This window comes from Cinclus cinclus, chromosome 18 (genome assembly GCF_963662255.1).
Source record: "Cinclus cinclus chromosome 18, bCinCin1.1, whole genome shotgun sequence".
Classification (NCBI taxonomy): domain Eukaryota; kingdom Metazoa; phylum Chordata; class Aves; order Passeriformes; family Cinclidae; genus Cinclus; species Cinclus cinclus.
Window position 1 is genome coordinate 898,566 of NC_085063.1, and position 26,429 is coordinate 924,994.

The following is a 26,429-nucleotide window of genomic DNA, read 5'->3' on the forward strand; positions in this document are numbered from 1 at the left end:
ATTCTGTCTCGAACAGAAAGCAGTAGGAAAATGCTACAACACAGGAGCCGATTGCAAGTGCACTGCACATGCCCTTGGGCCAAATCCTTGTTTAGAGAAAGCAACAGGCAAACAAAAGGAGTCCCAGGAAGGTTCTGTTTTTTGAAGAAAAACTCAATGAATCATGAGAAAACTTAAAATCTTGAGAAGAAAAACACATAAGACAAAAACAGTTATTGGTGACACTTTTTAATTTCTTATGGTCAGACTTTTTTGAAATAAAACCAACAGAGTAAGAACTAGAGGACAGGCAGTCATATTTATAGCCATTCAAAACTAAGAGTGTAAAAGCAGAGCTCAGTGGTGAAAGAAGCACAGAAGCATGCAAAGAATAGTCTTTTTTTGGTTATTATTACAATTTTATTATCTTAGCTATCAAGAGAATCTGCTGCATTTTTTACTGCCCAATTCCAACTCACCAGCTCCCACTCAAAATGACTTGTGATACAAAAAGCGCCATTTTTTTCTGTTTGTAGACAACAAAACCACCTGCTTTAATTCTCCCAAACCTTACTGAAGAGTCACAGAACAGTTAACACTAATGCTCTATTCTTTACCATTAAATAAAAAAAATCCCAAACTGCCCCCCCTCCAAAAAAAAAAAAAACCAAACCAAGAAAACCCACACAACCAAACAGGGAAAATAAAACAGGCAAAAGGAAAAAAACAGACTGAGTCAGTGTAATCATTCAGTTGGATTCTGTATGACAATCAGGAAATAGTCTTTATCTGGAGAGAAATAAAAGAAAAATAAGAAAATTATTCTTGCAATGCTGCTATTTGTTTGCAGAAACAGTAAATTCCAACATTTTTCACATCTCTATGATGCACTGTGGGAATTCCAGAGCCCTGACATTCAGTTTTAATGAGCAAAACTGGCTCCAAGTGTCAGATCACTTATTTTATGGGTTTTACTGAGAAAAACTCTCAGCTTTAGAAACTGCACATTCCCAAGGCACCTGAATTTAACTCAGTTTGTGCCAGAAAATTACAGTAACTAGCACATGCCACACTAGTGCAAGGTGGCCACTGCCCTTCTCTCACAGGCACACTGAGGGCCACAGCTGTTTTTAATGGAGCAATGCTTATTCCTCTTTCCATCCCTCCTGTGGAAATCTGAGGCTGCCTCAGCATGAACCAGAGCCTGTGTTAAGATCTGCCCTGGCCCATACCTGCCTAAGGGAACTGCCATCCCCTGCTTGGCCTCTCCACCAGCCCCATCCCAGCAGCAGGGACCACTCAAGGACAAGGCTGAATTCCTGCCACATGAGGGACCTGCACTCATCTTGCTGCTTCCCAGTTTGGAATTCAACAAAATACTGAGGATGTTTCCTGAAAAGAAGGTTGCTGCTGCTGTATACCATGACTTATTATTACAGCTACAGTGTACTCTAATACTTTTCCCAGAACCAGAAAGTCAGGACTGCCTTGTTTTATCACTGAGTCCACAGTTCTGAATGGAAATTGCGCCCAGAAAGCCTTTCTTTACAAATCCTAGGATTTTATTCTGAAAAACAAAGCATGAGAGGGTGCAGCACTCTCTCATGCATTATCTAATACTTTCTACTTTGATCTACACAAAATGAGGGAAGGGATTTGCAACATTCAAACATGACAAAGAAAACTTAGGTCGATGATAAAGCTTTCAACTCCCCAGAAAGTAGAACAGCTTCTTGGAAAGAAGGGATTATCCAATGTGAACACGAGCAGCAGGCAGACTCCTTCTAGGCTGACAGTGTCAGCCCCAAGAGAAAACAATCCTGCTGGATTCCCACATTCCTCCTTTTGCCCTGCTCTCTCCTACCTGGAGCAACCATGATTTCATTTTTTTTGGAGCGGATCCGCAGGAATGTGAGGTCATTCTGGGGATCGATGTCCCGCACAGTGCTCCTGGCCTTCATGATGAAGCTGTGCATGAGGCCGGCGTACTGAATGGTGGTGGAGTTGTCTATGGTGCTCTTGATGGGAATACCTGCAGGAATGGGACAGCAAGACTCAGTGACAAACCTCCAGAAACAATCCTACACTGGGCAGCACCAGGTCCAACCTCGGGTGTCACTGCACCAGGGGTTGGGAGTATTCTCTTTGAAGGCAAGATGAAAACATGAAGAACAAGAAGATATGAAAAAGCCGAGACACAGGACCACAGGTGTAGGTAGGTGAGAACTGTTTACCTCTAGTAGCATCAGTGCTTTACTTTTGCATTTTGAGAGTGAGAAACAGAAATACATTACACAAAAATAATTATCTGTAGAGGACTGAGGAAGTACCAATGCTGCAGTTTTTTTTCTCCTGACTGGGGACATCTTTATTACTTCAGAAAGGCTTCCCAACACCAGTTAAATGGTATTGAGCTAGGCCAGGCTGGGATCAGTGATTATGGAGGACACCAGCTGCTGCATCCCACACCCCAAGACTGAAGATCTAACATTCAACCCTAAGAGGTGGTGCAGTCCTGGGAGGCCCCCTGGTTCAGTGATAACCAGCCTTGAGGGCAGACACACTGTTAAGCCACCCATCAGATGTGTTTTCCTACCAAAAGCCAGTCAAACCTCAGCTCCTGGGTCAGAACACAGCACCCAAGTACTGAATTCTGCAGGGCAGAACCAGGTGTCTGTTTGAATAACTGCAGCTGCAGCACAGAGGACACCATCATAGAAAAGCGAGCAGGAGACAAGCTTCATGATGTGATCCTCAGTATATTAACATGTAGCTACTGTTACTATTTCTAAGGATTATTTCTAGGAAATATTCAATTTTTGGGCTGCTCACTGTGTATTCAGAGCGCTCTGAAGAAGTTGCTCTGTTGAACTCTTCAGAGACTCCAAAAAGAGACAACTTGCTGATGAGTTCCATGAGATTGCAAGCACTACAGTGCTAAAGAACTGGAGTCTGCCAGGCCAGCAGTGTTCTAGACAGGTCCAAAAGCAAAATTTACATCTTATGAGAGCCTCAGTGCTACTGATTAAAGTTTCCACAAACCCAGTTTCAAAAACTGCCATAACTCACATATTTTGACGCTTCTGCAAATTATTTTATTTCCTAAAATAATAAAGTGAGCTTGCAGAAATTGGAATCCAATTTTCTCCTGTAGCCTCCTGTATGTCTCCTTGGGCTGCAGGAATACCTCTTCCAAAGCCAGACTCTAAGTGCAAGTGGCACAAGCAGCAGCCCTCAACACGGGTGGCTGGAGTAAGCGATAGGTCAGAAAAGTGAGGCTGACACAGCACCTTCCGAATTAACCACGATGATTCCCTGCACTCCCTTCTGGCTCTGGATTCGCTTCAGTGTTTCCTCCACCTCAGCCTGCAAGACAAAGCACATATCAATACAGGGTTACAGTGCTCCTTGCCTCCCAGCACAGCTTTGGGATAACGCAGCTGAAAACAAAGTTGCACAGGGATGATTAAACAGCCACTGCCTACACTGGTTTACACAGCCAAATGTTTGTACTTTGGTGCCACCTTTTCTACTTGGTCTTTCCAGTTATTTTCCATCTGCCTTCCTTCATCCTGCAACTCCCCTCTCTCCTCCTCCCCAAACCTCCTGCTGAAGGCTTGCAGCTGCAGTCTGCTACAATTTAGGTGCCAAACAAAAATCAACTTTGAAAACGGACACGGAATTTATGAAAAAAGTAGGAAATAGATACATTGTGGGTGCAAGATGACCTTCCCTTTTATCAAATGAATGCCAAAAGCAATTACAAGAGAAGTGAGGGGAAAACCAATGAATGAATACTTTTTGTTTGTAATTCTGATTCTTGCTGGGATGGCTGCAAGGCTGTAACCACTGCCAATAATTTACAACTTAAAAAGGAGAAATGCAAATGCAGGCCAAAGCAATAGTCCTTTGTCTGCTCTATAAAAAACCATCAAAGGAGGTTTCAGTACCTTCTGCACAGCTTCCCTGATACAAGACAGCCATCAAAATATAACTGTGGCATCTGTAGTAGGCTGTAGTAGGGTGGGAAGCCCTTGTACCTGAGCTGATTTCTACAGCTGGATGAGTATTTGGCATTTTTTATTCCCAGTAAAGGAAACAGAAACAAGCAGCATCTTTCAGATCCTGCAAGGCAGAGTCCCCCAGAAATGGTTTAGGAAGGGAGACGGGAATCACCCGAACCTTGTAGGTGAGACCTACAAGGAGCATTTGGCCAAAGCTGTGTTTCCTGGACATTCTGAATAGCCCTCTCCACTTCTCCACAGCAAACGGGCACAAAGATGTCACATGCCCTGTTCCCTGGGAAGAGACCTTGTCCAACAGCAAACACAACACAGCACAGCACAACACAACATCAGCTCAGCCCAGCACCACCAGCACTTTCATCAGGGTGCTGTTGGTAACACAACCTGTGGCTCATAAGAGATGGAACCCCCCAAGCTGGTCTTTATGAAACAGAAGATTTTCTGTGTGATCTAGCACAGAAAACTTCAAGTATTTTCAACAAAACTCTCGATTATTTCTGAATGCTGGACTATTCTCAAATGGAAGGCAAAAGAAATGAAACAAACTAAAGGGTGTATGAATGCTGAAAAAATATAGTGGCAATTTTTTTAACCTATTAAGAAATTAAGATTGGATTTCCTGCCTTCTAACTGAATAAATACTTTCCTTCACACGACCTTAACAAACCTTTTCAGATGCAAAGCAGCATCCCTAAAGAAGGATACCAGTTTTTCATTTCCTCTAACACCTTCAGCTGATCTAACTCACAGGTGGGTGATCTGCTCTGACAGGTCACTGCTGCTGATGTGGGAAGGTCCTGCTCCTCCTATTCCCACTCTGAGGTTTGTCCAGCACCTGCATAAGCCAGTGCAGCTCACCAGACCAACAAAAATAGTACTGAGGAAAAAAAATTTACATATTTAAATCATGAAACACACAAATCCCATTTTCAATGAAGGGCTGAACAGGAGACAGCACATGGAGAAGGAGAGAGACACTCCAGAAAAAGAGAATAAACACTCCTTCAACACCATTTTGCTGCTAAATACCCTTTGCTATACCTACATCACCAGCCTTTGTCTTCCTGTGTTCATCTGCAATACCTGAGCTCCTAGGTTTGCCTAAAAAATACATCTTATTAGATAATTTCAATTTTCACTCTGCAACTTCGGTCAGCATTTATTTCTTTACACATTTTAACATACATTTCGATCCCCAGTTTCATCAACATGCAATAGCGAGCAACACATCTGAGCAGGGAGAAACCTCCAATAAAATCACAACAGAAGGAATTCAGCCCTGGTTATTAAACATCCAAAACCAGTCTCTTTTTTTCCGACTCCTTCCAGCTTTAGGAATGTGCCCTAGTAGCCGCAGGAAAGGCAGGTTTCGCTGTGTGCGTTTCCGCGGCACAGGGCTGGGCGGGATCGGGTGAAGGTTCGGTCTCTACCCGCAGTGACTCAGGGCGGGCAGAGCCACTGAAACCCCAAGGAAGCAGCGCCGGGACCCGCAGCGCCCCCGGGCCCGCCCCGCACAAACACGATCCCGCCCGGGGGCCTGACACAGAGCCCGACACACAACCCAACCCGAACCGAACCGAACCGAACCGGACCGGGCGCTCGCAGCCCCCGTAGAGCCCCCGCGGCGTCTCGCCTTTACCCAAAGGCCCCGTGCCTGAGGGGAACCGGCACCGGCCGCAGGAGCCCCCGAGCGCCGGGGAAGCAGAGACCCCCGAAGGCGGCACGGGGGCCCCGCCCGGACTCCGGCCCGGACTGGCCTCACCCACCATGATGGAGCCGCCGCCTCCGCCCGTCTCGGCCCCAGCGCTGCCCCGGAAGCGCTTGGAGCGCGGGGCGGGCCCGCTCCAGGGACACCGCCCCGAACCTTCCAACCCCCCGGAGCCCGCACAAATCTCTGCCGAGCGCCCGAGTCCGTGCCCGGGGACCGTGTTGGTCGTTGATTCCGCTTTAGGGACATCAGCGTGAAACCCCAGAGTTCTAGTAGCTGAAAGGATTACAATTACAGGAAAGGTGGCACGAGTCTGTGTACAAGAGTATGGAGTGACAGGACAGGGAGGGATTGGTTCACATTGAAAGAGGAAGTTTAGATTAGAGATTAGGAAGGAATCCTTCCCTGTGAGTAAGGGTGCTGAGGCCCTGGCACAGGGTATCCAGAGCAGCTGTGGGTGCCCCATCTCTGGAAGTGTCCAAGGCCAGGTTGGACATTGTAGCTTGGAGCAGCCTGGGACAGTGGAATGTGTCCCTGCCCGTGGCAGGGGGTGAAATGAGATGACCTTTAAAGGTTCCTTCCCACCCAAACCCCTTCTGTGATTCCGTGATATTCCATGAAAAGAGCTCCGTGTGGGAGTTCTTTTTCCCCCTGAATGGCTGCGTCCCCTCAGCTGCTGCCAGCGCACCCCCGGAACAGGGGCAGAGCCACTCCAAGGCATGGTGCACCCTTAAAGCCCTGGGACCTCCCTGCCACAGCCCCAGGGATCTGTGGCCTGAGGGTAAAGGACCTTGGGGGAAGGACTGGGAATGATCCACAGTCTGATGGCAAACAAAACGACACACTGAAGAACTGCATCCCGCATAACCCCTGCTCTATTCTACACACACAACAGCAGCAGTTGGGACTTCTCCCCTGAGCTCAGGCTCTGCTAGAAGTGAAACAGAGTCCCAGAATGGTTTGGGTGGGAAGGGACCTTTAAACGCCATCTCATGTCCCCCTCTGCCAGGGGCAGGGACACCTACTAGCCCAGGTTGCTCCAAGCCCCATCCAAGCTGGCCTTGGACACTTCCAGGGATCCAGGGACAGCCACAGCTGCTCTGGGCAACCTGTGCCAGAGCCTCACGATCCTTACAGGGAAGAATTCATTCCCAATACCGAATATTTCTTCTCAATATCCAAAACCTACTCCCTGTCAGTTTGAGTGCTCTTTCTTTTGGGACCACAACCTCTGGAATCAGCAAACAGACACTGGGCTCACACTGAGCTCCCACGGCAGTCACAGGGAGCAGGTATTAGGTGAAATGTAAAACATGTCCTCACGAAGTGTTTTTAGAACTTTTTTTACCCCTCTGAAAGCCAGGATTTGACACACCAGGTATCCTACACTAGCCTCTCCAATCTATCAGAGTCTGCATTCTCCTTAGAGAAACCAAGATTTCTCCAATGAGCCCTCTCATTTGGGCACTGCTGGGCTGACAGGCTGAGAACGGACATGGGATCAGGCATTGCCACAGATCAGGAAAAAAAAAAATCCTTATTCAGGATCTAAGAGGCTATTTCCTCTTCTAGTGGCTATTTACAACTCTGCAACCTAATTCAGTTAAATTATAATCCCTTTTACCAGTCCAGCAGTGAGTTTTACAGCTTGGCTACAAGAAGTCATTTTGCCATTGATTAACTGCTAGTCTGTGTGATGGTAAGATTTGGGCAATAGTAAGGCTGTGGTGGATAATTTGGGCAATAATAAGCAGTGCACAGCTGCCATCAGACACCCAAACCAAACGTGGTTTTGTTTAAACAACTGTTCCCATCTTGCCATGAACAAAACCTTCCACACCCCCACCCAGGGCCAGTGCTGACCTTAGCACCCTCATCATCAAAGCAAACAGAAAAAAAAAATGGTGCAACTGAGATGTACATTTATCATACATTGCATTGTGATGTATTTTTGCCTTTATAAAATAAACTTCAGATGTATGTGAAATACCGTTGTATCTGTACTCACAATAAAGCTGCCCAAAACACTTTTCAAATTTTGGGTTTACACAACTTACTAGGATGCTTTTAAATGGTTCAATTCAAAACTTGGAGAAAGCATTTCCACACTAAGGCAGCTGTTATTGCTCATATTTGCTTGGCACAGGAAATCATCCTTGGGATTTGCTGTCCCGGACAAAATTGTGTTAACTGAGCCTGTGGGAACACCTGGGAAAGTCAGCAGAGGAAGAACACAGTGGGAAGCTCTGCAGCAGGGAATATCACCTTCAGGGAAGGATGAGCACTTTAGGGGCCATTTCGCCAAAGTGGATAGAATCGGGTCCCTGAGACAGGATCACAAAATTAACTAGGTTGGAAGAGACCTTTTACATCAAGTCCAACCTAAGACCTGACAGGACATCCCTGTGAGCACTGAGGGAACTGGAACCTCACTTCAAAGCCCATCTCAATTATCTGGGAAAGCTTGTGGCCGTCAGGAGAGGTTCTGATGACAGGAAGAATCTTAACTGCCACCTACCCCCTCCAAAGAGGATCAGGGACGCTAAAAGGCTGGTTGGTCTCACTGGAGCTTTGCCCCCCTCCTTTGTGGCATTCTATTGATCCAAACCACTTGCAGTGTCATACCTCATTGTTGGTATCCCTGCAACAGTGCTGCAATAAGATGTTACAGCTGTGGCTCCTGCAGAACCTTCCTCCATCCCCTCTCCCTCAGGCCTCAGCAGCCTCACAACCCTCACTGGCTCCTCAGGGCAGCATCCACAAGCCTAAATAATCCACAAATTGTGTCCACAATCTCCTGTTCAATATCCAATACAAGCAACAAGGGTGGACGAGGTCTTAGGAAAGAACTATTCCTAAAGAATCCTAGTGGAAGGACAAGTCCAGGCAGTCTGACCCTCACCCCCAGGAGCACACTGACAATTCATTTCCATCTGGATATTCTGTCACACATAAGGAATAAGGACCACACCACTAGCTCTTTAAGTAGTTTTATAAAAGTATTTGACTTACTGAGATACTGTTACAGTTACCTGAGTATTTGAAATTACAATGCAAGGAAATATCAACAATGAATTTCAGTACAGTATTTTACAATCCAGTGCTGCTGATCCCAGTTTCTACATGAGTTCACTAGAGCACATATAGACAAACAGTGATTCTTGGAGAAAATTAAAAAGACACCACAAAAAAGGGGGCTGGAGATACCAATATAACAGTTGAGATTACAAATTCAGTGCAGCATGTAATAAAATAAAATTTTAAAAAACCCCAAAAAACCCACTAACTCCCCCAACAATTTTTTATTTTTCTTAGAATAATAATTAAAGAAAAAGTTGCTTTTCTTTTAAACACAAGCAACTGGATTAAAAAAACCTTCCATACTAGATGAGATAAAGACATGATCTATTTACTGTGCATGTCATTAGTAAATGAACAGTTCCTGAGCTACTTGTAACAATAAGGCTTTGTAAATTCTCAGTATTTCATTTTCTCATGTCATTCTCATGAGGGAAAATTCTAAATAAAATTTCTTTTAATACTTGGCAATTAGGATCAAGTGACAGTTGTATATGAATGTACATTTGTCACATACTATGAATTTATGCAGCTCAGGTTGCTAAAACAGTTGAAGCAGTGGGAGACAAATTAATTAATCTCTGCTGAAAAATCTTACTTGTAAATCCAATCCACAAAATCCTGTTATCTGGGAGAGCAGCTGCTCTCAGCTCATCCCCGTATTGCTTCACCAGATCCCCAGAAAGAACTGAAAAGTGCACCAGTGGCTTGTATAATTCCTTTGAACCTCTACACAACATGCTGTAAAAATTTAAGATTAGTTAGTATTCACAAATCAAATGTCTAAGCAATCTGAACTTGTGCTTTCAGAAATATTTTCAATGTAACACTGTAAAGGTGCTTTCAACTTCTTATATTTGGCCAAATCCAATGTTTCACTGATTATTCCCTGCCCCCCCCTCAATGAATTCTTTATTTGCAATATTTTAAAATCATATCTGGTGCTTGGGATATCCAGCCCCCTTTCTCCCATCCTGGTACAGCAGAAAAGACATATAAACATGCCATTTAAATTAAAGAAACAATGGAATAAGTGGAATCCTGGACATCAAAAATATATACAAGCAGGTATGTTTTTCCTGAACTAAACATTTCAACCATAAAAATATTCAACAGCCAAACCCTATAGAACTAGGGCTAAGGCTATTTCAATTATAACTATTCTTTATTTTAAAAATATAGGGCTGACAGCCTTTTGGGTGATATTTATACATGAACAACAGTTCTAGGTTCCCTACATGAATCGTAAAGCAAATATGCAGAACATAGACTATTTTCATAGCTTAACCTTGCATTATCTTGCTTAATTTAATCTCTCTTGTAAATATGTTAGAGAACTACATTTCATTGTAAGAATTAATATAAACAGAAAATATATATATAAGGCTTTTTTCTTCCTCATGAGCTGTATACTGTGATAGAGCCAGATGTTGTGGAAGTTGGCAATTCTCCTCCCAGTCACACCTGAAGGTGAATTCTCTCCATCCATGAAACTTAAAATGAGGGGCATTTCTGTATTATCAACATCTCTCCCCAGGCCTTCCTTTGATTAAGCCTGACAAGTCCCACCCTCCTGCCTTCCCAAAGCATTTAGCACTGAGCCCTGACACACTTGTGAAGTCAGTTAAAACCTGTAGTATCTTGGTTCTTCTTAGGCCTGAATCAGTTTTTCCCTCTTACAGCTTAGATGGAGGAGACAGCAGGAAAGAAATACTCTTCTCCAGACTGGACGTTCAGGTTTACACTTTCCCACTGTCCTGTTTCAGCTCTGTCATCTGAAAGGTCTTAAATGCAGCTCCTGCCCCAGTGCTCTGAGCTGCAGGTTTGCTTTAATATGTGCTACAACATGTTATTTCAAGTGTCACATCTCTCACTGCAGCTACACCTCATTTCACTGGTGTCTGACTTCCTCCCTTCAGGGTAAGGGAAAGGGCTGACCAGACCCAAAAAGTGCATTCAGTCTAAAGGGGCAATAAAATGCAAAATGCTATTGTAAACTGGAAAAGAATTAACAGATTCTAAAAGAAAATAAACAATGTTAATTAAAAAGGAACTTGCTACAGAAGTTACTAGCTGTAAGCAGCTTAGGGTGAATTAGCTTAGAAATCTCCCCAAAAACTTTAGTTTCAAACTTTATAGAACTATTTACTGATGCTCCAGCTTCCCAAAACCCTGTAATCCATGTCTGAACTTTCTAATCCTCTTGGTCTCCGCCAGTCTCATGCATCAGTTCATCTGCAGAAATGATTAGTAGGATCATTTTCTGAATCCAGTTGTTTTGTGTCAAACTCTTTGGAGCAAACTGATTGCAACATGTAGGAAAAACACCAAGGGTAATGTCCTTTAACACTGCAGACAAACAGGAACCTCAATGGAATCAGTGCAATCCCAGCTGGGCTTGTCTTTTGCAAAACAAGTGAAGTACCACAGTGTTAATATTGATTTCAAAGTTAAAATGTGTTACACAGCAAAAGCTCAGAACTCTTCAGAGGGCACAGAGCAGTGTTCCAACAACTTCGGGCAGGTGTCTTTTGCTGATAGGGGCAGGACTGGCATAAAACAAAATGAAGCTATGCCCTGGATTTCTGCCACAGTTTGACATCCCCTTAGCAGCAGTTTCAGTCCAGCTGGCACATGAGCAGACTCCAGGCAAGGAAAAACAGTCTGGCCACGCTTGAGATAGAAAAAGGAGCTTAAGGAATGGAGCTGCTCATGGCACAGAGGTGGATCCAGGCTGGATCTGACACTGCTATTGAGAGGCTCAGGATGCTGCTGCAGCATTGCAGCTACCAATGAACTTCCCAGTGCATCAGTAGCAAAAATGCTACTAAAAAGGAAAGACAAAACTATTGTTAAAAATCTGTCAGTCATTAAGGACACATTCTAATGAATAAATGGTAGAACAAAGCAGAGCCCAAAGCTGTGTTAAACCTCTACTTCGGTCATTAGTGACTTGTAGCCATATCTGATTGCGCATTTGATTTCTGAAAGTGCTCAGTAGAAATCCAGAGTAAATGTGGATAACCTCAGGATAACATCCATTTATTTACACATTAGTACTGTTAAATAAACCCAAGTCATGTCTACTTTACAATGAAGTGTGCAACAAGCAGAAGTAGTGGAGCACATATATCATGTTGGGTTCACTTTCTTCAAGGTGCAAATTTCAGCTACTCTTGCCCAAATCCTTCTGTTTCTTCAATTGCAAATAATAGCTTTTCCTTCAACTGCTCATAATTCTTATATGGTGGAAGGTCTAAGCGATTGAAACTGAAAAATAAAAAATAAGTCCTGATGAAGAATTTGATAGAAACAAAAATCCATTATGAATGTAGGTGATTCGAATTTTTGCTGTGGAGATGAATACTGGGATTTATACTCCCAGAAAAGCTGACTATTGATATAAATGTATGTATTTCTGAGGCCAGAGGTTAGGATTCAGGTGCTCATACAGTGATAGTTTTCATTAACTTTTCCTAGTTGGAGGAAAACCAACCTCTAGGTGGTTAATTAGAGTCATCATTCAGATAGGAAAGTTTCAATTTGTGTGGTTTTGCCTACCACTAACTCCTGAAGAAAAGAGCAGAAGTGACCTTTTTTCTGGAAATGTGTGAATGTGGCTATTTTTCTAAGGAATGCAGTGATAAAAAATAATCCCAACCTTGTTAGACAGTTCTGTTAATTACTTTAATTGTTCACTAATATATTATACAAATCCATGGAATTCACAATGGAATCCATTCCATGCCACAAGAGATTTTTAGAAGTTCAGTTATCATTCAACAACATAGTTCATTGGTGTAATTTGTGTTTGCTTTCACAGACTCTCAACCACTTCAGCATATTACCCATTTACTAAAATGTCAAAGCAGACTGGTCACCAAAACCAGAGCAATAGCAATAATTCTGATTTGTTATGTACTCACCAGGTATGACTTCTGGGTAACCAGTTTTCCTTTCCAACTTTTTCGATACAGAATTTTTGGGGTCCATTACTCCCTGTAACAAATTCCAACAGATAAGGCATAGGTCCAGCTACCTTTGTATCACTATAATACACACCTGAAGCATGCAAGGCTTAAATAAACACAGGATTACCATTATTTGCACAGAGAATGGACATTTGTCTCACTATACAGCTCTGCCTGGATCAAAGTATGCATGTGGAGAAAGGTATTAATTTGAAGTGACTTTAAACCACAATAAAACATTCCTTCCATCTTTTTCCATCATAGCTCAACTATATGCATGGTTTACAAAACAGCATTTAATATAAAATTCATTACAAATGCCATAAATATATAATTTGGGTTTTTTTAGAAGCATCTGCTGCATTAGAAGGGTTTTAATACGTACCCATGAGGTCAGCAAATCCTCCCACTGGCAATCGGCATGTTCCAGTCACAAACTGTAAGAGTCTCATCCTCTTCTCATTATCTATTTCTTTCACAAACTGAAAAACAGTAATTGAAATAAACATTTAGGGATAAATTTATTATTTTGATTTGCAGATCATCACTATCCCCAGATGAACAGTAGTGGCTGTTGGGAACAGCTGGGTTAGCAGTAACAGTTTCTATCTGTACTCTGCAGCTGTGCTCAGTGTTCTGACCACTGCTCACTGTTGTGCTCAGTAACTTCTGCTGGTCTGAGAATAAAGCAAAATCTGCAAACCTGCCAGAACCACACGATCTGCCTGCTGGTTCTGGTGTAGTGCCTGTAGATGGTGTGTCTCTGCCAGTCATTCAGGTCGATTTCTTGCATTCCACAGAGAAGCACCTTCAGGGCAGAAAAAGGGAAATAAGCAGAGGAATACAAATTTGCTCTTTTCCTCTGTGACCTCATACACAGCAACAGAGAACAACTGAACCCCCACTTAGCAGCACTTGCAATAACAGTGCACTTGGTTTTAATTTTAAACTTAATCCAAAACATCTATAAACAAAGACTGGTGACGGTTCATGAAATGTATTTGGAGAAGCCACAGATTAGAGTCAACATCTCTGTTGTGAAAAATGGAGTAATTGTTTGCAATTTTAGGAATAAATTCTTCCCTGTAAGGGTGGGCAGGCCCTAGCACAGGCTGCTCATGGAAGCTGTAGCTGCCCCATGATCCCTGGAAGTTTCCCAGGCCAGGCTGGACGGGGCTTGGAGCAATCTGATAGGGGAAGGTGTCCATGCCCATGGAAGGGGGCTGGAACAAGATTATTTATGATCCCAACCCAAATTATTCTGGGACTCTATGTAGACATACAAGCCAGTTTCTTTGCCCAGCCATACAATTCTTCACTAGGGATGTTTTGTTTTGTTTGTTTGACAGTTTTGGGTTTTGTTTTTTTATTTGTTTTGATGGTTTTACTTTTCAAACTGCACAGATGCTTCAGAAAGTGTAATTTTGAGAGATCAAACCCAAACCAAAAACTTGGCCCAATCTATAGGCAACCAGTCATTGCATATCTAGTTTTATCTCTCACTGTTAAGTTACTCATTCTTTGAAATCAAAGAACCACAAAGTAAGAAATTTTTGCTGACAGAATCTTGGCCTATAGAAACATCTAAGTTGGCTGCAAAGAAGAAAGTTAAGGAAAACACATTAATTTCACACTATTCCGTGAAGCTTCCCCCATATTCCCTATAAAACAATTGTCAGCCTCAGTGATTTCTGCTCTTCAGATGTACTGCCTGGCATTTAAGTACTTTATGAGTAATGACCTGGATCCAGCAATAGGCAAGCAATCCTTTACCTCCAGTTCCTTCGCATCAAAATACTGCAAATACTGTTGTGGCAAAATTTCATTGAAGCCTTCAAAGAAGGCCTGTGTCTGCTCCTCGACACCTCGGGACAATCTCCATTCTGCTACTAGCCTGGAAAAGAAAACACACTAAGATCATTTAAATGGCCCATGCTAACCCAAGTCCACATCTTTGCCTATTTTGAGATGAACTGTAAGCTAAGTTAAAAAAAAAAAAAAAAACAGGGAAAACCTGGAAAATTCTGAGGATAGAACACTGAATAATTTTATCAGCAGCCTTTACTCTCTGCAAGTTATTTCAGTTTTTCTCTAAATTACCCTAAGCATTCAACTGTTCTGCTACAAAACTATTTTGGACTCAAAGAGGCAGCATCTCTTCAATAATTACATTAATGAGAGCACAGGAGTCCCAAGGTATTTGTAGATTTTGCCTGGTACTCTCCCCAGAAATCTCAGTTGTTATCCATGACAAGTGAAAAACAAGTCAAGCTGTACTGGTGAAGAGCAGCAAGACTGCCAGCTTACCTAGCAGTGACTATTTGGAAAGTTTTCCATTTGGAAAGTTCCATATTTGTTTCTCATTATTTGTTTTTTCATGATTTGTTAAATCATGAAACTTTGCTCTGTGGCAGAAACTCCACTCTCCATTAATAAAAGGGTGAAAAGCAGGCAGGAGACCCGGAGAACCTGAATCCAGGGAGAAGCAGATATTATGCTGAATTTAAGCCTAACCTGTCAGAAGCACTGGAGTCTAAAGGAGAGGTGGCTATTTCTCATTTCAGTCCTAGAAACTTGGGGGACTTGGAATAAGACAAAAGCATCTGAAACAAACTAGAATCCAAGCTCTCCCTGGGTTCCTAGGAATTAGAGAAGAATTATTTTCTGCAGCTCCTCCCTCCTGCCAAATGCCAGTATTGTGCAACAACACCTCTTTTGTGAATCACTGAAACGTCTGCAGATTTCTCATGCGATGAAAAAAGAGCTCACTCCCGACTCCCTCCCACTGCCCATGGAAAAAGCCTTCACAGAACACATCACAATAAAGAGGAAAATTCTCTGTGATTCAGTTTAGTTTGTGCCTGCAATGTGTGATGACTTCTTTTTTTTTTTGGCAAGCACATCCTCCAAGCTTTTATGTTGAAGCTCATGCCTTAAATCAGAGCTGCTGTACTGCTGCACACTGAGGAAGGAGGGGATATTTCAGGACAAAGCAGGTCACTATTCACATTTTTATTCTTTAATCCCTCTTAGGCTCCTTTACTCTCCATCTATTGCTTTAAAATATTTGGGTGCTGCAAATATGAACCTTATTTTATGACATTACAACCTATAATATCATTCACAATACTTGCAACTACAAGAGCAGTTCAGATAAAACTAACAGAATTCCAAATATCTTTTAAAAATAAGAATCTTCACAAAACCATCCAAAAGTTATCTCAACCCCCCCCCCCCCAAAAAAAACCAAACAAAACCACCAAAAACAAAAAAAACAATCCCTCAAACCTTCAAATGAACCAGAAATGGTTGGCTAGAACATTAGAAGGCTACAAAGCAATATAATTACAATAATAAACACATGTAACATTTCATGAAATACGTAACAGTCATAATTCTCATCATGCTATTCTGCTAAACTGACATAACTCTAGAAAAAATTGAACTTTCTTGTAACCATGATCTTTAGGAAAAGTGGATTTTAGAAACGTATTTCTATCAATTTTCCTCTTTCAATTATGAGATCCAAACACTTGCCACTTGTTGCCAGCATCAGCATTCATTCATCAATGCTTTAAATGACACAGTCTTGTTGCTAGAACTCTAAAAAGAAAATTAGAGAGTATTTTAAAGTCTTCACTTATTTTCACCTGATGTAGTCTTCTTTATTTTCCTCTGTGACCAAAATGTTGCTACCATTTGGCTTCAAATCATGGCTTTTGATTTCACCTAGTATTTCTTTATCAACAGAAAAAAACATTTCCAAGCCACATTCTTCAATATCATTCTCTCTGGAAGGAAAAAATTATAGTTTTAAATAACTGTGTTGAGAACTTGCACACTGTAGAGAAGATGATTATGAAGACCCTTAAGGTAGAGAGTTTGGAGCTAAATAGTCAAGATAAGGAAACGCGCCTTACACAGTAATTATGGCCTTGCAAGAAGTCCTGGAGTTATATGTTGATTTATGCTTTTGCAAAGTGAAGAACTGCCTGTATATGCAGAGGTTTTGATGATCATTTTCCTCCAAAATAAAGTGCAAAATCCAGGTATTTATCCTGACCCATAACACAGCAATGCCAGTCTTGAAAACATGGCTGTGGTTTATTGAGCCCCATGATACAACTGCACTTCTGAACTTCATCTTTCCAAAATACATGGTACTGCATGAAACCTTGGAGGAGGGAAAGCTTCAGATGAAGGGCTGATTTTATTTCATCATCCATCCCTTTTAAGATGAAAGCTACATGTTCCAGCTCCGTTTGGGCACAAAGGTCTGGCAGAGGACCTACAAAAGTCCCCTTCCAAACTCAGTCAATCTGTGAAATCCTCAAACTTTTGGGAATGAGAAAAGCAGTCCCCTGATATAAGTGCCAAGGAATACTTCCTGCAAAGTTATAAAATTTGCTTTTTTTGTGAGGAACAAAATTATGTCTGTCCTGACAGACATGGCTCTTCTCCCCTGTAAATGTGCAGTCCTTTCCTCAGGGGTACCTCCAGCAGCACTACAGACAAACAGGCTCAGCTACACTGAAGTTTGGGTCTGGACTGAGAGGACTCTGCAGCCCTTGGAGGTCTGAAGCCTTTTGTCCTATTTTCACATCCTTAAGTATTTTTAAAAAGGGGCAAAGGCTTTTCTGGACTCCAGCCTAGAAGATTTCTACCGCTACAGAAATTGGTTTGAATTAAAATGAAGGCACATTAGCGGCACATCCATGGAGTGCAGAACATACTACTCTGAAAACCAAACAAAATTCCTATTTTAATTCTTAAACATCTCTCATGCTGCTTTCTTTACTCCTCAGTATTTAAGATAAACCTTCCAAGAATCACCACTACAGGAGATGAAAAATCTGGCTTTTATATTTAGCTTTGCATTTCAAAACCCAATCTATTTCACCTTCTGTGAAGCTTCCAAAGCATGTTTAAAACTATTCTTAGTGCCATTCTTCAGTGAAATAGTTTTGTCTCTAGTCGCAAGAAAGTCGCAATTTTTCTGCAAAATTGTTTTTATTATAGCTGAAGACAAAAAATTTACTCAAGTTTCTTTTTCTTCTTACATATTTAACATTTTTAACTGAAAGAAAAAAGATGTTACTGAAACAAATGGTGCACATCAACCATAGACTAAAACATCCTCCTATGACAAAATCAGTATAGAATTACAACGCTTTAGATTGAAAGGGTTTTAAAAATAATTTAACATATCCATAATACATAATTCCAAAATATCTGTGGTCTAGAAACTCCACATCCTTTTTACTTGCTAGTCTCTGGAGAGGAATTTGCAAAGTCTTCCAGGAAGAGGAGGACTCCAAAAGAGCATGGACAGAGAGGTGCCTGATCATGCAGAAGTGGAAGGCTGCAAGTAGGTATGGTCTGGAATCATTAAGCTTGGGGCAAAAAATACCAGGACAGCTATAACTTTAAGGCATTAAATCTTCAATACCAACCTTGAAGTCAAATTTTAAGTGTGACTAACAGAAAAATTATGTGATAGTAAGTAATAAACTACATTTGTTAACTTTGTGTTATTGTAGCAATAAACATTTTGTTTTCTAGCTAAACCAGGTACTAGAGAAATATTAAATGGGTTTTTGATGATTTCTTTTAATCACAGTTATCGGAGAAGTCTCAGTTGATTTTACTCAAGCCATTTTATTTATAACCATGTTCAAGACTGCCACATCTGTATGTCTAACTAGAATTAGTAACAGCCAGCAAAAACACAGTACAAGATGCTGCATGGAATATTCAATGAACCAGAAAGCCTCTGCACTAACACATCGTTCTTCGTGTATCTAAAGTCACAGTAAAAATTTCATACTGCTCTCCAATGTTAGATTGTATTATTCCATGGGGTTGTTAGTAATATATTTATGCCTACTTCCTGGCAGAAGTGTAAACCAAAAACATTGTATTGCTATCTCAAGAATAAAATGAAGTCAAACTCACTTTACCCAGATGAGAGAGTTGTAAAACTCTGGGTCGACAGATTCTAAATCCTTGAGTCCTACTGCCTTGTTTAGGATACGTTTATAGAATGGCAGAGAGAAACCAGTGTCAATGAACTTCCCATGGAACAAAGCCTGAGGAACAAAAACAGACAAAATAATGCAAAGGATGCTTCAGTACTTAGTATCACAACATTCTGTTCTCTGTGCCCATGAAATCTGACAGCCCAAGAATTAAATCAGCCTGAGTATCATGACTGCCAGTATGCTGAAGTAACTTATACCAACAGGCGTTATAGCCAAAAACACCTCACATTGTGAACTCAGAAATGGATTTTTAAATTATCCATCTGATGGCATGATATTTATTTATAGGAAAGCTACAGGACAGACCTGCTTCCTGCTTTAGCTCACCATAGCAATGAACCTCCCGATGAACCTGAAGTATTTCAGGTGGTCTGGGTTGATGTAAGAGGCTGGGTTTATCTGTAAGCAGTAGTTATCTTTTCCTGCATATTCAAATAGGCAATACATGGGGTTCAAGACTTCATGAGACAATAGAAAGAACCACTCCCTGAAATCACACAAACAAAAACACATTTCCAAATAAATCATAGCAGAAATTACTGCAGCTAACTCATGCTGACTCAGGTCCTTGTTGGCACAGTCTGCCTCCTTCCCTAGAGAGCAGCTGGCCCACACTGACACCATAGGGAAACTACAGAAAATTACAAATTAAAATGCAAAATTGCAATGATATACAACAGTCAGTGGCTTGGATAAAACCCACTCTTATCTGAATGAGCACATTACAAGTCTACCACTGATCTAAACATCTGGTGTTGAGGAGTGCCAATTAACATGTGCATTTCTCAGTTACATTCCAGTCAAGACTTTGGATTTGAATGTAGATTTCTGTTCACTTTTTCAATAAACTCTTACTTTCAAATTTACAGTTGGGTCAAAGGCTCACTTTAGTTCAGTAATCTGCATCTCTCTAATCGTGGAGATGATTAAAGTCATTCCTAATGCAAACTGAAAATAATTTTATACAGTTTTAAGAAATGCAAGCGTCTTGCAGAACTGCCTTCCTCAGATGTTCCAAGATAAGGAATAAATTTCACTCCTACTGTGAAAGCACTGCAGTTTAAGTATCTACTTTGGGGAAGCCTTCACATTGCCACTTGCAGGACAAGTTATTATCTGCCATTTTAGTGTAGTTTACCTTGCCACACCTCCATAATCTAAACCTTCTTCACCAGGAAAAATAACCCATAAACGTCTCCGGAGATCCTGAGGGCTGAAGCTCATTATCTTAGTGAAAGAAAAACAATCAATTTTTTTTAAGAAAACAGCTATAAGCACTGGTTAGAATTATTACTATTTTCTAACAAACACTAGAGCATTTAATAATTTGGAAAAACTTTAATCAGGGTCTATACACCTTAACAAAACCTAAACATTTAAACCTTAGGTCTAGAGAGATTTAGAATTTAACTCCTAATAATGCAAATTCAGTTAATAATTTTTATTTAAAAAAAACAAAAATCACTCATTTCAAGACAACCAGACTAAGAATGACTTACTATATTTTTCTATGTAGCCCATGCTAGTGCAATACACTGTGAGGAGAAATGCACCAACAAACATAAGCACAACACAAAAACATCCTGAGAATGGGATGCTGCTCTGCCCCAACACTCTCCTCAGAATTAATTCAGATTTTAAATAATTCTGAAGAAAAAACCCTCCCTTTTGTCAGATAAAACAGTGCCAGAACTTCATATTTTAGCATGATCTTGTAAGTGCGAATGCAACCTAACTATTAAATGAGTACTTTTTTGTTGGTCTACTTAAAGCAACATTAGCAAGATATCAAAGGCTCAAAAATGACATGCGAAAATAAATTTAATGACTCCACTTTTCATGCCCATTACTCCCATGTTTTAATACAATACCTGCTGAAATGAGTCCTCAAATAATGTTTTCCTGCTCACTGTGATCTTTATGTGCTGTGGCATTGCCAGTTGCTGAAAGAAAATTTTTTAGAGGTGAAGGGTACAATTATTTAAGGTTTCCACTACTGAGTTGGGACTGTCATTTGTAGTATATATTAAAAGGTACAGCTGAAATTCATTAATTAATATAAAACAAACCCAGCAATCAAGGTATCTGAATTGCAATTTAATACAAGAATAAATTGGTTCCAACATTGCTATCTACAGTGACATGAACACACCTCCAGATGCTGCTCAGAAAAGGTTAAATATTGCACTCCTACAAGATACTGGAAAACATGAAGATCAATAACATTCCAACTGAGTAAGGCTTTCTACCCCAGAACTGATGAGACACATGAAGTACCTCTCCTGTGAGAAAAGGCTGAAAGAATTGGGATTGTGCACCCTGGAGAAGCTTCAGGGTGACCTAATAGTGGCCTTCCAGTACCTGGAAAGGACCAACAAGAGAGATGGAGGGAGAGTACTGACAAGGGCTTGGAGTACGAGGACACAGGGTATGGCTTCCCACTGCCATTAAAGGTTAGGTGGGATATTGGGAAGGAATTCTAAGCACCTGTGAGGGTGCTGAGGCCCTGGCACAGGTTGCCCAGAGAAGCTGTGGCTGCCCCTGGATTCCTGGAAGTGTCCAAGGCCAGGGTGGACAGGGCTTGGAGCACCCTGGGATAATGGAAGGTGTCCCTGCCCATGGCAGGGGGTTTGGAATGAAATGATCTTTAAGGTCCCTTCCAACTCAAACCATTCTTTGATTCTATTAATTTAGTAAAAAATTAGAATATTCAGGCTATACTGCACAAAATACCAAGTGAAAAACAAGGCTAGTCTCTCCTCTATTTTCAAAGGATAATTCAGTGACTCTTGAAAACTGGAAGATTTTAAACCGAAGACTTTTTCCTTAAACATCAAGGTACTTCATCCCTTGATATAAGGAGCTTAGAGGACCAAGACTCACATGGTGGAATTTGATATTATGTTAGAGCAACCTAACGTGCACCACAGTATATCCCTCCGTGCTTAGACATGTCTGTTGTGTTGCAAATGCCCTGCGTTTTCTGCCAGAAATGGGTATTTAAATACCGAGTAGAAACCCTACACAAAGTGACAACTCTAAAAGTACTGTGCCTCCATATATTCCTGTATAACAGTAGCAAGAAAACACTATTCAGAAACCCACCATTTCAAAAAAGTAGGGAAATGGATGCTTTCCTTTATTCTAAAACATTTCAAAGGCGAAAGTTACACCACTTTAAAGCTTACACGAGATGATACAATTCCTGCATTTCCTCCCTCCTAATTTAACCCACCATTAATCTGAGAGTAGTTTAATTTCCTTTATTGGAAGGCACTGAAGAAGGCATTGGAAGCATGTAAGCAAAACCAAAAGAGCAAGCAAATATTACCAAAAAACGAATCCATACCTGACACCAGAATCTGAAATAATGGACCTTGGCCTTGAAATCACGTACGTAAGCTATCTGGGGTCCATTGTCTCTGCAACCACAAGGAGGAAAAGAATGAATTTCCAAGTGTTTTTGTAACTGAAGTAAAAGCCTGCAAATGTATTAGTTACACAGCTGTATGGCTTGGCTGGCAACCTCGTCACAGCTTTTGATTTTGGGATGTAATTTCTTGTTTTTAAACTATAAAGAAAAATCTTCCTTTGTAAACTGTGGAACGCTTAAGACTACATTTAAAACACTACCTGATCATTAACTGCAAAAAAATATTCTAACACTAAAGATGTGATGACATTCAGTTATTTTGGGAGGTAAATTCTGGTTTCAACTTCATTCTGGTTCCAAAAAAAAAAAAAAAAATTATTAATAATAATCTATCGGCTGGGTCTCTTAAGGAGAGAGACTAGTAACTACAAGGAAAGGATTTGGTGATCAACAGGACATATGCAGCTCTCCATTACTCTCAAATCTCATACATTACATAGCAAGAAGGATTCTGAAGTGTTCAGAACTCTGCCTTCTTCAGGGACTTTCAGTGAATGAAAAATCCCACATAATACAGCAGCATCGTTCCATGTAAACCTTCCTGCCTAATAATGTAGTAAAAGGAAAAAAATAAAGATTTAAAAAATTATGTGCTCTAAACTTGACTTCTGAAATCTTAGTAAAATTTGAAGAACACTTACAGAGCAGACTTGCCCGTGCGGGGATCTATGTATGTAGTGGTTCTTCTATTGTGATCCACAAAATAGGGAATTCCATCCACAGTAAAACGCATTTCCCAGCCCTCTGGCAAGGGCTTCTCATTTAACTGACTATGGATACAAGAAAATTCAAGGTGACTGATCAATTCATCTATTAAGTCAACTGAATAACACCTGAGACAGTAAACATTTTGGAAAATTTTGAGAAAGTTTCCATTTGGATTTATTTTAGCTTTTCCTCCCTCCTCTCCTCAATTTGGAGTCAGCTCTCAATTAGACCAAAATGACCAGTTAAGTAAACATTAGCTCATTTGCTTGCACTACCTTAAATAAAGGCAATAAAAGATCTTAAGGGAAAAGCGTAAGCAAGACTTACTGTTTCATTCACAAACAACATAATTTTATCTTTGAATTATGAGACTTTTACTCAAAAACTGACATAATTTTAACGAGCAGCTTTTGGTACCTCATGCATAATCACAGCAGCCATAAATGTTTCAGAATGACGAAAATAAAAAGAAAATGCAAATACTGATTACATAGAGCTTTTTGACAATTTCCAACTCAGCTTTGTAATACACAAAAGTAGATCTCAATATATCTGGAAAACATGAGTAGAATCACTGAAGTGCTCCCCAGGGGCCTCCCTCCTTAAGTACCATGTTCTGACTGTGCAGCCCCAACATTCTGTTGCTGGGCTGTTCCAAGAGTAACTGCTCTCCACAGCTGGCTGCTGCAGAGGTGAGTGGCTATTAGCTGTGACCCCTCTCACGCAGCCTTGGCTGTCCCCCTTCCCCTCCTCCATGGAGGACAGGTGAAGTTGCTTCACCAAACAGACATTTTCAGCTCAAACAGCAGCTGGGACTGAACATACTTCACCCTCAACTTCCTGTCTCCATTCCTTACCTCCAAGACTTCACAGTGATACAGCCCAAAATAAACGGAACTCTAGTGTTTCTAGCAGTGCCTCAAGTTCTCTGTCTCCTTCCTTTATTCCTCATTTTTTAAAAAGGTGTGAGAAAAGGTGCTATAGGTTTTGGGTCTGTCTTTTTTTCTGTCTTCTTCCTATACCTGGACACGTCCAAGGCCAGGCTGGACATGTGGACAGTGGAAGGTGTCTCTACCCATGGCAGGAGGGTGTAAGGAGATGGGCTTTAAAGTCCTTTCCAGCCCACTATCCCATCATCATACAAAGGAAATCTCTCCTTCCTCCAATGATACAGATATTAAGACAAATGTAATTGATTACTTAAGAAAAGTCGAAGCCATTGTGGGGAATGAGTTTATTGCTTGCTGTTGACCAAGGCTTTCCTGGCAATTGTAGGATGAAAAAGTAACATTGTGACAGATTCCATTTTGGACAGTATCTCAACTTTCAATTGAGCTCTCTGATGTTTGCACAGTTCAATCCATGCCTCACCTGTGGGCAGCAATTCCTGGTTCACTCTACTCTTACTATGTGACTACATTTTAATTTCATTCACTTTTTCATCATAGATGCAGCTGCAACTGATTTCTTACCCTTGACTCCTGGGGTCTTCCCACTGAGTGATTCGTGTGTTGTGATTGACAAAATACACTCTGCCATTGCTGTCAGTTCTCTTTTCTGAAATGATGTAGAAGGAGAAAAAATTCAATTCCCCCTTTAAAATATTGCTAATGCTATATCAAATAAATAATATCAGTCACCAGACCCTGCCACAGCCTCTCCTGCTCTCAGGTTTCTATGTACCTCCTCTGACCCAACAAATTTTCACTTTAATTGACATTATTCCTGTGTAATTTATTTTTCAATTGCAGGAAAAATTAATTGGAAAAAGGGGAAACTGTGAGCTGTTTTGTCCACAGGAAATTTCAGCTCAAATTGTGTCAAATATTGTGATGTGCCTGACAAGCAATACAGAAAGCAAACACAGAGGAGGGAACAGATGTACACAGAAGTATCAAGAAGGTACAAGGAGGCTTAAAGGTCAAATTACAGCAAGGAATAAAAAATGTGTCCGAGAAAAACCATTAATATTTTCCCTCAGATGAGCCATGGGCATACACTGACCTAACACTGCCTATCAGAAATGCCCTGGCTAGCTCCTCTGTACCATTCTGCAGCTCTTCATACCATTTTTATTTAGTATTGCAAGAGAAACAAATTACAAAAAATGGATCAAAAACTGACTACTACAGGTTAAAAGCTCTAGTTTCCAAGAGAAGTCTGTAAGTAGGAATTTACCTATGAGACTGACAGCAAAATTCCACACGATGTGGAGACTCAGTTTGCCATTTCTTGGACAATGGCAGCCTAAAGATCTTTCTGTGAAATGCTATATATATCATGTACCTAAGCACAAGTGTGGGGAACGACAGTAAATGAAGTTGCATCAATAACTGGACTAAAAATCCAAATAGTTCTGTTTGAAAAGCAGAAGAACCCAAAAACTCAGTCCAGGCAAGTAATTACTTGCTCCAAATTCCACAAGAGAATTCTGAGAGCTTCGCCCACATATCATAAAATTTGAATTTTTATATCTGCTTGACAGCCACACCAGAAAGCAGTTCTACACTTCTATTTTTTATTACCCTGCCAAAATTTTTATTAATTGCAAATTCTCAACCCTGTGAAGTACAAGAACAAATTTATTCCAGGTAGAGGGCCAAATCAAGAAGCAGTTAGCTGTCACTATAAAAAGCATTTTCAGACCAACAGAACTTTTCAAGAGTCATCTTGGAGAGAGAATTTGCAGTTTTATTCAGAGAGGATTTGGAGCCTGACTTAGCAGGAACAGGATGGTGGGGGGAATGGAAAAGTCTGAAAAGGATGACAGTGTTAAAGCAGCCATTACACTTGTTACCAGTGGAGTAAACCAGAACACTTCATGGTTTTTCTAAACCACTTTGGAATGGCATATCCAAGTCAGGATTCTGTTTTAATAGCACATCTGATTAGATCTAACTTTAAATATTTTTAATCCACATCATGATTTTTCAAAACTAGCTTAGAACAGCTAACAAATAATTTGGCAGAAGTATGCTTTAATGTTTAATTACATTGCGTTACAAAACACATTCACGTCAGTCTTACCCCATCCATGTGGCAGAGGGCCAAGAGGATCAAACTCTTTATTCTGTGTAGATGAAAAATCCTGGTTCTGCAAGTCACACGAACAAATGAAGCATTAATGACTAGTCATTTGCTTTCCAGATGTTCTACTATAGCCATCCTGAATTATTGAAGCAAATGCATTTTTGCTAATGTTACTTATTTTTCTCCACAGAGAAGGCCTGTTTTACTGACCTTGGCATGATTAATTAACTACAGTGCCAAGAAATAATTATTCCTTGTTTAGTACTCCTGCCTATGCAGGAGGAAATTAGTACAGTAGCACCCAAAACAATCAGAAACTTCATTCCTGCAGTCAGTACAGTTCTCCCTACCATCACTTATGGGCTCCATTTTATTCTCACACAAACAGCAAATCAGAACCTACACCACTGATGAGTGTGGTTGAAGTGATCTAATGTCTGCTATTCATTAGAGGCA

At 40.9% G+C, this 26,429-nt stretch overlaps 2 protein-coding genes across 7 annotated transcripts in view; both read right to left on the reverse strand.

Moving 5' to 3' along the window:
* Nucleotides 1–376: 376 nt before the first annotated feature.
* DYNLRB1 (dynein light chain roadblock-type 1) lies at nt 377–5,822 on the reverse strand. Of its 4 annotated transcripts, none has more exons than XM_062504888.1 (4): nt 5,771–5,822; nt 3,270–3,345; nt 1,844–2,011; nt 377–768 (listed from the first exon to the last, which is right to left on the reverse strand). In XM_062504888.1, exons 1-4 carry the CDS (start codon nt 5,771–5,773, stop codon nt 725–727), a joined length of 291 nt encoding a protein of 96 aa, XP_062360872.1. In that variant the 5' UTR covers nt 5,774–5,822; the 3' UTR covers nt 377–724. The 4 variants fall into 4 exon arrangements, with proteins under 4 accessions (XP_062360872.1, XP_062360870.1, XP_062360873.1 ...); XM_062504886.1 differs by lacking the exon at nt 5,771–5,822 and adding an exon at nt 5,190–5,617; XM_062504889.1 differs by lacking the exon at nt 5,771–5,822 and having other exon boundaries at nt 377–762; nt 3,270–4,284.
* Nucleotides 5,823–8,694: 2,872 nt separating this feature from the next.
* The window catches only part of ITCH (itchy E3 ubiquitin protein ligase), a 57,849-nt gene continuing 40,114 nt past the window's right edge, over nt 8,695–26,429 (reverse strand). For all 3 annotated transcript variants that reach the window (XM_062505153.1, XM_062505151.1, XM_062505152.1), the window contains 14 exons: nt 25,971–26,037; nt 24,416–24,500; nt 22,877–23,005; nt 22,152–22,224; nt 20,674–20,745; nt 19,941–20,029; nt 19,130–19,289; nt 18,717–18,850; nt 16,412–16,552; nt 14,535–14,655; nt 13,465–13,569; nt 13,147–13,243; nt 12,717–12,789; nt 8,695–12,060 (listed from right to left, as the gene is read on the reverse strand). In XM_062505153.1, coding sequence (XP_062361137.1) covers nt 11,961–12,060; nt 12,717–12,789; nt 13,147–13,243; nt 13,465–13,569; nt 14,535–14,655; nt 16,412–16,552; nt 18,717–18,850; nt 19,130–19,289; nt 19,941–20,029; nt 20,674–20,745; nt 22,152–22,224; nt 22,877–23,005; nt 24,416–24,500; nt 25,971–26,037 — 1,446 coding nt within the window. In that variant the 3' untranslated portion in view covers nt 8,695–11,960. The remainder of the gene's footprint in view (nt 12,061–12,716; nt 12,790–13,146; nt 13,244–13,464; nt 13,570–14,534; nt 14,656–16,411; nt 16,553–18,716; nt 18,851–19,129; nt 19,290–19,940; nt 20,030–20,673; nt 20,746–22,151; nt 22,225–22,876; nt 23,006–24,415; nt 24,501–25,970; nt 26,038–26,429) is intronic.

Coding starts and splice junctions, on each gene's coding strand:
- DYNLRB1 (XM_062504886.1), bottom strand. CDS start 5,234: ATGTGTTGCTCGCTATTGCATGTTGATGAAACTGGGGATCGAAAT. Junction 3,346..5,189: donor ATGAAACTGGGGATCGAAAT/GTATGTTAAAAT, acceptor TTTGTCTTGCAG/GCTGAGGTGGAGGAAACACT. Junction 769..1,843: donor TGAAATCATGGTTGCTCCAG/GTAGGAGAGAGC, acceptor ATTTCTCTCCAG/ATAAAGACTATTTCCTGATT.